Genomic DNA, 11,975 nt, shown 5'->3' with positions numbered 1-11,975 from the left:
CTTAAAGGAACAGTCCAGTAACAGCTGACTCATTTTGTTTTGTCAAGAATTTCTGCTAAATCTTTAAAACTTGGCGTTTGTCTATACTTGGACGTGGATCATATTATAGCTAAAATGTTTAAATCCACATTCAAATGATATAATAAGTCAAATCTATAATACTCCCTGACATACAGTAATGGTACTTGTATTGTAGCCGACCACACCTCTGTACATTTAGCATGAACATTTTTTCCCCCTGGAAATGTGCATATTCATTCTCAGACCTTTTACAGTACGATGCCAGTCTGGCTCAATTACTTTTTTGAGTGGCTATTACAATGGCCTGAAATAATAACCTTCCTATAGAAAAGAAATGCCATAATCTGGCCACTCCTATCTGTGAAGAAATCCAATGCAATGTCTCCAATCAATCTATACTCTTAACATTGAAATCAGAGATCTGTGCTTGTTCAGTTGTTTGTTTCCTGTGGTCAGTGGGGCAATTAGCTAACTACACTCACTGAGCACTTTATTTAGGACACTATACTACTACTACTACTACTACTACTGGGTAGGGCCTTCTTTTGCTCCTAAAACCACTTAGGTTATTCATCTCAAGGATTCCACAATATGTCGGAAACATCCATTTGAGATCCCGATCCATGTTTCAATGACTGCATCGACCAAATTTCTGCAGATTTTTCAGGTGGACAATACCAGTCAAAATTTTGGACACATTTTGTACATTCTAAAATTATACCAATTTTTTCCCCCAAAACTATTAAATAATGCATAAGGAAATAGATAATTAATTAACAACAGTCAGTTGTTATTTTAAGACATGAAGGTCTGCTGTTTTGGAATAGTTCTTGAAAAAACAGTATTCTCAAGTTCATTTGCAAAACTGATCAAGCACCATAATGAAACTGTCCCATCATGGTGCATCCCAGGAAAGCAATACCTGCAATAAACTCTGCTGCAGAGGAGAAGTTCATTAAGAGTTACCAGTCTTAAAGATCACCAATAAACAGCACCTCAGATTTAAGCCGTTATGAAGGCTTTACAGAGCATAAGTAGCAGACACATCTTAATATCAACAGTTCAGATCTGGTTATTGCATATTTTGGATTCCTTTAGCATTGTTTTACAATGTAGAAAGAAATAAAAATCAGGAAAGGCCATGGAATTACAAGGTGTGTCCAAGCTTTTGACTGGTAGTGTTCTTTCATGCTGCTGTTCTCCTGTTCTACCACATACCATAAGAGCTCTATTAGATTTAGATCTGTTGACACCTAAAGAACACTGAACCCATTGTTATTTTAATGAAACAAGTTTCAGACAAATTTTGCTTCATAACTATGTGCATTGTCATGCTGGTAATAGTCATTAGAACATCTTGACAATTATGGCCCTTAAGGGATGTACATGGTCAGCATCAATAATAAAATAGACTGTGGCATCTGCAATGAATAATTAGTGTTAACATATCCAAAGTGCAAAGAAAGCATTACACTACCTCCACCAGCCTGGACTGTTGTGAGAAGGCATATTGCGTTCATGGATTCATGCTGATGCCAACTTCTGACCATCTCTGTGACTCAGCAGAATCAAGATTCATCAGGCCAGGCTATGTTTTCTCAGTCTTTCATTGTTCAATTCTGGTGAACCTGTGCCCACTGCAGCATCAGCTTTCTCTTCTTGCTGACAGAAGTGGAAACCAGTATGCTCTTGTAGCTTATCAGTCCGAATGGTTAAAATATCGTACATTTTGAGATGCTTTTCTGCTCACCATAATTGTATTACGTAGTTTCTGGGTTACTCTAGCCTTTTGGTCAGTTTGAACCAATCTGACAATTCTCCCTTGATCTCTTTTATTAACAAACCAATTTTCTCCTCAGAACTCCTGCTCTCTGAATTATTTTCTTCCTTATTGCATAGTTTTACTTTACTGTAGAGACTGTTACAGGTAAAAATCCCAAAAGATCAGCAGTTATAGAAATACTCGATCCAGCTCATCAAAAATTATGCCTTGGTATACATCACTGAAATCACATCTTTGCCATATTCTGATGTGAACATTACCCAAAGATGCTAATCCTGTTTGTAAGATTTTATGTACTGCACTGCTGTCACACTATTGGATGATTAGATCATTGAATAAATACGTACAGGTTTTCCTAATAAAATCTTCAATGTGTGTAAACTTGCTTATTTCTTTAGAACTCTCAATCACTTACTCAGTTATCCTTTAAACCACTTTATTCTATATGTATGATTGCACACAGGGGCAGGAATTAAACCTGGCCGGGAATTAGACCCGGACCCTTGAGGTGCAAGGAAACAGTGCTAACAACTTATTGTTATGATTTTAAAGATTTACTTAATTAAAACCCAGGTAAAAGTATGCTTCATGCAACTTCCTCTTGGCATCACATCTTTGGCAAGAAAAAGTACAGTTTGGGGTACTATGTTACCAAATGTTTGTGGAGACTTGACCCTTACTTGCTCATTCTCAATACTAATCCTGTACAGGGTTGCAGAAGGCCTAGCGCCTATCCCAGGGACTTGGGGCACACCCTGGATGGGGTACCAATCCATCACAGGACACACTTACATACACACTACTGGGAATCTAGAAACAGCAATCGGTCTACTCTACATGTCTTTGAACTGTCACCCAGTGTAAACCAATCAAGCATGTGGAGAACATGCAATCTCCACACAGAGACTTAAGGCAAGACTCAAATTCTCGACCCTCTCAGACCCTCATTTGCTCATTCAGCCACAAGAGCATTAGAGAGGTCAGTCACTGAGTGATGTTGGGGTGAGGAGGCCTGTGGCACAGGCACCAATCCAGGTTCCAGGGTTAAGGTCAGGACTTTATAGAGAGCACTTGATTTCTTCCACTCCAACTTTGGTAAACCATGTGTTCATGAGCTCATTTAGTGCAATGTCATACTGGACCAGACTTGAGCCTCTCAGGTCCAGTGGAGAGAAATAGTAATGCAACAACACAGAAAAATTAAACTTCACACAAGTTTTTGAATGACATGATTGCTCTCGTGGTTTGACTGTAGAGTTAAAAATAATAAGAATAAGAAGGATATATAGTAGACTACACAGACTGTGAAGATACTGTAAAAATATATATATATATATCTTTCAGTGACGTCGTTTACATTTAATGCAATTTGGCGCCCTCTTTTGGTATACTAAATCTTTAACATTGAAACACGTGCAAAAATGGGTAACATTAACATGACATGATCTTTCTTATGGTGTGAGAAGAGAAAACCTACACGGACCATGTACATTTTGTATAAGAAATATCTTTTAGTGATGTTGTTTTATTTCATGCAATTTGCCGCTTTCTGCTGGTTAGGTTAGAACGCAATTTTGACCGTGTATTTCTTTTATATGACATTAAAAATGTAAATATAATTATATTAATATTTTTATACTTATTTTACATTTTATAATCGAAATGATTTACACAATTATAAATATCTAACATTTCTCTACAAGTGTATGTGTAACTTATAAGAAACTCAACCACACCCAGAATAGTACATTTCCCCAGTTTTGCGTCATGTGAGCCGGAAGTAAATTAGTGCTTCCGCGGCCATCTTGTTGCAACTGATTTCTCATAGTTCGGATGGACTTGACTAACCTTTATTGTGTGGCCGTATCAGATGAGATATTATATGTTGCTTGAATGTTTTTCTAGGTTGGATTTACTGTGTTGCGCGGCAAAAGCGAGGGACAAAACAAAAGCATGTGAACATCATTTTCAGCTCAGGTTTGTATCAGAGACGGGATTTGGAAACGGCAGTAAGAGACAAGACACGAAATAAGAAGACAAACGTGTTAGTTAGTGATATTTGCCGATATGTTTGCTTAATATATGAAGTAGCAGTGGTTGCTAAGGTGTGTGCGGGTGAGCGTGACGGCTAACACGCTAGCCCGTAAGCTTAGAGTGTGTTTTTGCAGTGTGAGCTTTAAATGTTAAGGCAGGCGAGTCTAACATGTGCTTTGGTGAGGATAGACACTGCGTTATTGAGTGTTTTAGACTGAGGAGGTTGTGCACCCGCGAACAATCAGGAGTTCAAAGGTCTCTTTTGGTATTGTCGTTAAATGTCGTTAGTTTGATTATCAGGTGACGTCACACTTCTTTCCATTCCATTTGTTGTATGCTTAATGGGGGTTTAACAAAGTGTGTCACGCATGAAGATCATATTTCTCAGCTCTCATCTTCTTCTTTTTCTACTTCTGTTTAGTTGTAATGATCCTGATAATCAGACTTTGCTTCTTTTTTTTTCTCCCTCCAGCAGGTCGTTGTAGTGCAACAGGTCCCTTCCTGAAATTCAGCACCCACCACCATGGGCCTGCGGTCAGCTCAGAAGAAGCACTTCCCCCTCCGTGGCATTGATGGCGTGGTGAAACTTTTCGAGTACGAGTTGGGAAACCCCGAGCCAGATCTGGCCCTGTTATCTCTAGTGCTGGGCTTTGTTGAGCACTTCCTGGCAGTCAACCGCGTGGTGCCTGTCAACGTCCCTGGCGTGCGGTTTGAACCTCTGAACGGCGACTGCCTCAACTCCTGCTTCCCCACAGTTGAGTTAGGTTTGATCTCGTCGCTGCACGAACGCTTCACGGCTCAGATCCGTGGTGCAGTGGATCTTTCGCTGTACCGCAGACCGGCCGCGGGTTCGAGCAGAGAGCTGGTGAAGAAGGTCTCCGATGTGATCTGGAACAGCCTGAGCCGATCTTACTTTAAAGACCGGGCTCATATTCAGTCACTCTTTAGTCTTATAACAGGTAGGAGTTATGCTCAGGCTGAATGGAAGTGCAGTTATGCGGCAAGACATGTAGGTTTATCCTAATAAAGATCCTTATAATTAAGTGAGTTTTATTCTATTGGGCATTTTAGGAACACTTCAGATAGATAACTGATTATTTTTGATTGGTGACAATGTCTTCATATATCCAGGGTTAGAAATTTCTTAAAAACTTTGCATAAGTAAATCAATAAGTGCTATAAATGCACTAAATATTATTAGCAAAGATACTAAGTAAGTAATAATTAGTTTTACAATTATATTGCTAGTAATTTCTTTTTTTTCCTTCTTTTTTTTTAAAGTGATCTCACTGCTGTTGATTATTATCTATCTAAGCCATGATTTGGTCTAAAAACTTATATCGATTACCACTTTGTTTATTTGTAATCAGGCACAAAGTTGGACAGCTCTGGTGTGGCATTTGCAGTGGTGGCTGCATGTCAAGTTCTCGGGCTGAAAGATGTTCATCTTGCCCTGTCTGAGGACCACGCTTGGGTAATCTTTGGCAAAGAGGGTGAGGAAACGGCTGAAGTCACATGGCACGGCAAGGGCAATGAGGACAGGAGAGGCCAGACAGTCAGTGCTGGAGTTAATGAAAGGGTGAGTGCAATGTTCTTATGCTTCATATTATTGCAGATTAGTAACATACAAATCAATCATGTTCAGAGTCAGACCTGTTTGGTACAGAAACAGTCCGTGTACAGAAACAATGTTTGTTTAGTTGAGTAAAAGGAAAAATGGTTTAATGTTTATCAGATAACAAGGACATAAACATGTTACTGCACGTTTTTCCCCTGTAGAGCTGGTTGTACTTGAAAGGCTCCTACATGAAGTGCAACCGCAACATGGAGGTAGCGTTCATGGTATGTGCTATTAATCCGTCTTTAGACCTGCACACAGACAGCTCGGAGCTGCTCCAACTTCAGCAGGTAAGCTAGAGGATGGTGTCGACTGTTTCTGAAAATAGCCTATGCGGTGGACTTTGTTTCATAAAACATATTTTTTTCCCTTTGCAGCGGCTGCTTTGGTTGCTTTATGAGCGAGGAGACTTGGAAAGGTATACTACCACAAACAACTGCTACGGCTATGTTTATACTGAGAATAACTCTTGATCAGGGACATGAACTGTTTTTGCTTTGTTATGCAGGTATCCGATGGCAATGGGTACCCTTGCTGACCTTGAAGATCAAGAACCTATTGGCAAAGGAGACCCACTGTCAATCCATGTCAAGGTGCTAGAGCATCAATGTCCTTTTGTATTTAATAAATATGCTTTATTGTTTAGTTGGTTAGTCAAAGCAGCTACACCTATGCGATGTGTTACAAGTAAAAAACTGTCTATTTTTCTTACACGGGCTGGGCAGTTTTAGTCATAAGAACACTTTGGAACAATAAAAACGTTGTACCTGGTTAACCACCCTTAGTTCTAGTCCTACACCAGCAGGTCTTATGTGCCCTATGCCCCATGGCGCCACTGTACACTAGAGCCTGTGAAGGAGGCAATTATCTGCCATGTGTGACAACTTCAAAGTTGGAAAGGCCTTCTCTTGCCAGCCCATTACTCTGTGGTCCTCTTGATGAGACTAGGACTCGTCTGTAATTGTGATGTTTAGCGTTCAGGCGCTGGCTAATAAACAATTTCTGAAAGTTTATTTGTTCCAGCATGACCAATACAGCAGTAGCTGCTATTAGCAGCCCTAGCATCTTCAGCAGGTGGCAGTACTGCACAAAGTGGCCCGATTTTATCCAAATGGCGAGCAGAATAATGTCTGTCATGTATTGGGTTGACAAATTGGCTAGTGTTCTCAATAAAACTGGCTTCATACTAGTGAATTCCTCTGGTTCTTGTAGTGTTAGAGTGCATAGTAAAGCCAGTAGAGTGCACAGTAAGGCCACTTTGCCAAATTTGTTAGTCTGCTGACTTTAACCAATAACAGTGTAAATTACATCTTTAGTATATAGAAGGAATTTCAAAAACCAGGACAGCCCTCTCAGACAATGGAAAAATTAAGTACATCAGTCCTTGTATCTAAACCGGATGTTCTATTTATATTTTGATTGTACTGCTTCTTCCGGCAGTCCAGCGATCTTGTTGGAGTTTGATATGGATGAGGCCCTGAGCACATTTGGGCAGAGTGCAGTACTGAAGCTTATTGTGATTGTCATTAGGAACTGCTAACTTTATATACATGTTCACCACTGGCTGGGTGTAGTCACAAGTGTAACTCTGCACATAGACATGTATGAAAAAAGAGGATGCCTATATTGCAAAATACCGCTTTGTTGCAGGCCCTCTGCCTGCATGCACATGTTTATAGAAGAAATTAGTGAGGTTTTTAGGTCTCCCTGGTAGTTGAAGGGGGTAAATAAATTTGATTCTCTATATCAGCCACCCAAGATCTTCATCACTAATTATATATTTCATGTGTTCCTTTGTGCTTTAAGGCTGTGGAGTCTGCCAAAAAGTACTACAACAATGAGCATATTTACCCATTCATGTACTTGGCTGGATATCACTACAGACACAGGAATGTGCGGGAGGCTTTGGGGGCCTGGGCCGAGGCTGCTACAGTCGTGCAAGAGTAAGTTTTAGGGCTGGCTTATTTTATTATTTTGATGTTTATCATTCCATACACCACACCAATGCCTTTGCTATTACTGTTGCATGATGGGTTCTGAATGAATGTTGTAGTAATTTATCTACAGCAGGTGGCAGTGTTGGTCTATTGCTTATTGATGACTTGCTTGTGCTTTTTTTTCGTGTAAGAGAGCAAATACTTGTGTTTGGTGATCTCTTTTCAGTAAATTATAATTCTCTGGAACAGTGTATGTGAAAAAGCTTTTATCCTGGTTGTGCAAAATCTTGCATCCAAATATTTTTATTTGCAAAAAAGACACCCTTAGTGAAGCATAACACATTTTATTATATCTATTGTATTTTTTTAGCGACATACTCAGCATGAGAGTCTGATTTACCTTATTACTAATGAGAAAAATATGGGAAAGGCACCTACATCTGTACCTTTCTCTTAGTAAACACATGTTGCACAGACTGAAGAACTAAATATAGTTGTATCTGGTATGCTCATGTGTCCTGAAGGATGTCTGCACCGGACACGCCCAAAACCCAGCCTCTTCCTTTTCCCTCTATTCCTGTTTCCTGTTTCTTCTGGACACAATCAGAGTGCTCACTCTTTTTTTTTTTTTTAAAGATCTATTTATGGACATTGCACATTTTAATGCTCTTGCAAACAGGTTTGAAAAATGTTTGTAGTTTTTAAAAGGCTAGTCCTGTATTTGACTGACAAAGTGTTTGGCCATGTTTTGGCTTTTTCAGGTTTGCGAAAAATGGAAAAATCAGTTCTTACATATTCTTAGATATGATTTATTAATTATCTGTTTAATATTTATCTGTCATAAGTGACTTTCAAGTACACTATGAGCTGAATGAATTGTAACAGCAAAGTTTTTACAGAATACAGTTTAAAAACTAAAGTTCATTAAAGTTTATATGAAAAATCAACTTACCTTTTTTTAGGGCAGGCTAAACCATAAATGTTTCTTCGAGCTGATTATACTTTAAACCTATAATTCTCTATTAAAACTGTATAGCCACAGTTATGATTAGTAGATCAAGATGCTACTGTTAAATTACATGTGGTGCTTATGATATCTCCCCCCCCCCCCCACCACCTACAGCTACAACTACTGCCGTGAGGATGAGGAGATCTATAAGGAGTTCTTCGACATAGCGAACGATGTCATCCCCACCCTTCTTAAAGAGACTGCTGCTGAGAGTGTAGCAGAGGGCACTGAAGGGGCGGAAAAGGTTCCCTAACTTTAGTTCAAAAGTATAAAATAAATAACAAGCCAGAAATAAACAACATGTCTCAAATTAAAACAAATGTTTTTATTTATTGTATTTTTTATTTCTATATATTTTCTTTCTTCCTGAAGGACCAACCGAGACAAGCCATAGCACTCTCTGCCTTACAGGACCCCGAATGCTTTGCGCACTTGCTGTGTTTCTATGACGGAATCTGTAAATGGGAAGAGGGAAGTCCTACACCTGTGCTCCATGTAGGCTGGGCCACTTTCCTAGTTCAGTCTCTCAGCCGCTTCGATGCTCAGGTAAATGTTCTGTGGTTGAACTTTTGTAGATTTATCAAATCATGTATGTGAAATCTGGAGAAAAGACAAATACATATATAAGTAAATATAAGTATATATATTTTATTTAAAAAAAGTCAGTATATTAAAAATCTAGTCTATAAAGAAAACTAACCACTGAACCTAATTCTCTGCTGGGATGCATGAACTGGCACACTGTTTAGTAAAAAGTAATCCAAAGTTCATGCAAGGAAAAACTGGGTTATCGGTGTGACTCTTTGTACATGCAAATAAATTCCACCAAAAAAAAAAAAAAAAAGTTATTCCACAAACAACATATTTTCATAATGGAACAAAACACTTTGTACCAAATAGAACCTTTGGCAAGTAGTTTAGCCTAATTCATGATTTTCTCTGTCTTATTAATTATTGTGCACATTATTTTTATTATAGATTGTCTATCAAAAATTCTTGGAGCAGTGCCTTAAAAATTATTAGTTAAAATTTTTGTAAAAAAAATTTGAAATGTTTGTAAAACTTGTCTTGCATTGTCAATTTGTAACTCGAAAATCCAATTACAGTCATAGTCAAATGTGTAATGTAGTATTTTCTGTTAGTTTACTTTGAGTGTCATACAAGATGTTACCTGCAGGTTCATTTTCAGGAACTCAAGGCCATTTTCTATCAGATTTATATACTGTACAGGATTGTTAGATTAATGAAGAAATCAGTTAAATGGTTGTGTGATTTTTATATGGATTTATCATAGTAATCACCAGATGTAATAATCAGGTGTTGGAATTGATCCAAACAAGGTCAAGGTCACAGCAAGTTAATGTTGAATATCAATTTTTATTAAATAGCTGTACTGCATTAGTCTATATTGCCTTTTCACAATATTGCTTCCCTGCAAGAAGGATTTTCCCCTTTTATTGTTTTAATCCTCCTTGTCTCAGATAAGACAGAAAGTGACAATCATCACCAAAGAGTTAGAGCCGCAGGACGACGATGACCAAGGCAGTGACGACCCTCGCGAGGGCCGAAGGAGAGGGCCGCGACGTGAATCCAAACTTGAGGAATCAGCAGGATCCTCTCCACCAGGTAATACTGCAGCTCCTCCTGCTCAGCCTGGCCAGCCCAAAAAAATCGGCGGAGAAGGAGGTCGACGTCGTTCTTCCGCTGGAGGACGGGGGAAAGAGACAGACGGGAAGAATGAAACGTCTAACCCAAACAGTCCCGTTCCTTCCCCTTCCCAAACAGTGGCATCGCCCAGCGGTCCAGTGGTGACGTTCCATAGTGAGAAGATGAAGGGCATGAAGGAGCTGCTCTCAGCAGCCAAGATCAACTCGAGCGCCATTAAGCTACAACTCACTGCCCAGTCACAAGTTCAGATGAAGAGGCAGAAACCCACCCCCTCCGGTGACTACAGCCTGTCCTTCATGAAACGCCCTCGCAAGACTCTATAGAATTCTCCTTTCTTTTGCATCTTACTTTCACCTTGAGTTAACATCATTTTGCCTGCAATACTGTAGAATGCAGTATTTTCAAAGTTGATAGTGTTCACTGAACAGTCCATCATCTACCAGCACTGAGTGTTAAAATGATCTATGGCTAAATAGCAGAATTCCCTAATTCCAGCCCTCAAGAACCATAGCACTGTATAATTAAGTTTTTGTCTACACTTTACCTCGGGGAGCATAATATGAATATACCAGTTCTACACAATGAGGTTGTGAAATGACTTTGCTAAATATTCAAATAAGCCGGTGGATCCTGTGATGGTCACAGTCTGCGTTTGTTCACCCTAATAACAATTTATTTTTATTTAAACCACAAAAATACCTTAACTGGTAAACATCAACATTAAGCTTATTTAGAACAATTGCAAGTTATGTTTTGAACATGCTTATAAAACATAATATAAAAAGGTTTCTGTTATTCAGCTTGCTTAGAATCATTACAGTTTCAGAGCTGTATGTAGTAGGACATGTTATAATGTTGAAAGCAAAAACACTGAATTGCCTTGTAACTGTTTAGGACTGGAATTAGAGAATTTGGCTCTATGCTAAGAAATTAATAAAATCTTGCTATATTTTTATATTCATGTTCACATTAGTTGCAAGATGTGAATTTAACATCTCATTGTGCCAAGGTTTGTGGTGTTTAAGAGCTGTAAACACTTTTTTTCTAAAAAGTTCTCCTTTTGTAAGTTTTCTCAAATATTATAATGTCCTTTGTAGTTATGTTTCAGTTAGAAGCTAAGCATGTTGGTGTTTAGCAGTGCCTACCTTCATTTTACCTTGTCAGATTCCTGCTACGTAAAAATGTTTTACGGGTGTTCTTTATGTCAAAGTAAATGCTTTTTTTCAAATCTGCTGCTCAGTATGAAACTATTTTTATAATAAAGATGTTTCAAGAAGATTGACAAATCTAGTTTGAAAATTGATGAATATATATGTATCAAAGTATGGTACAGTGATTATGTATTCTGTTGATATGAAAAAGGAGCCAAAAATAAAATCTAAAATTATTCATGAGGGGCGACCAGAATACGAGAGTTAAAAACTCCCATTTCTCCATATAATCCCCTCTTACACAAATGCATTTAGCCCAGCATTTTACTAGTGCTTGGATGCATTTAATGTTGAAGGTTTCTTTCAGTACGCCTGAGCCATGCTTAGTCTGTTTTTTGCATCTGAAACCTTGACCCTCCAGGAACTCCTTTAACTGCCCAACCGTTGTTGAAATTTTTTATTTATTTTTTTGGATATGAGGAGGTATTAAATGGTTTCAAGATTAGTTCTGTTTACAAGAAAGTACTTTGTTACTTATAACATACTTGTTAATACTTTATTATATTATTAGGGTGGTTGTGAAAGTTCTCCAATGATCATCACTTCACTTTGCCGTAAATCTGCTGAATCATCAAATGTCTCTGTTGCAAATTTTCCCAATTTTATGCAGAATTTCACATCCTTGTTCTAACTTGCTGTTCATTATGAAATAGCAGACTTGGTAACACGTAGCATCAATAGCATCAGCTGCACA

The 11,975-nt window shown here is 38.4% G+C and overlaps 1 protein-coding gene across 2 annotated transcripts; it reads left to right on the top strand.

Moving 5' to 3' along the window:
* The first annotated feature begins 3,614 nt into the window (after window positions 1-3,614).
* Window positions 3,615-11,348, top strand: men1 (multiple endocrine neoplasia I). Of its 2 annotated transcripts, none has more exons than XM_053503075.1 (10): window positions 3,615-3,781; window positions 4,314-4,797; window positions 5,209-5,417; window positions 5,618-5,746; window positions 5,834-5,874; window positions 5,965-6,049; window positions 7,263-7,399; window positions 8,517-8,646; window positions 8,775-8,948; window positions 9,884-11,348. In XM_053503075.1, the coding sequence occupies exons 2-10, from the start codon at window positions 4,362-4,364 to the stop codon at window positions 10,391-10,393; spliced, it is 1,851 nt and encodes a 616-aa protein (XP_053359050.1). In that variant the 5' UTR covers window positions 3,615-3,781; window positions 4,314-4,361; the 3' UTR covers window positions 10,394-11,348. The 2 variants fall into 2 exon arrangements, with proteins under 2 accessions (XP_053359050.1, XP_053359042.1); XM_053503067.1 differs by having other exon boundaries at window positions 4,311-4,797.
* Window positions 11,349-11,975: the final 627 nt, after the last annotated feature.

The sequence above is a fragment of the Clarias gariepinus genome, chromosome 1, assembly GCF_024256425.1.
Source record: "Clarias gariepinus isolate MV-2021 ecotype Netherlands chromosome 1, CGAR_prim_01v2, whole genome shotgun sequence".
In the NCBI taxonomy this organism is placed as follows: Eukaryota; Metazoa; Chordata; class Actinopteri; order Siluriformes; family Clariidae; genus Clarias; species Clarias gariepinus.
Note: the sequence above shows the minus strand (reverse complement) of the source record. Positions and strands in the feature narration are given on the sequence as shown.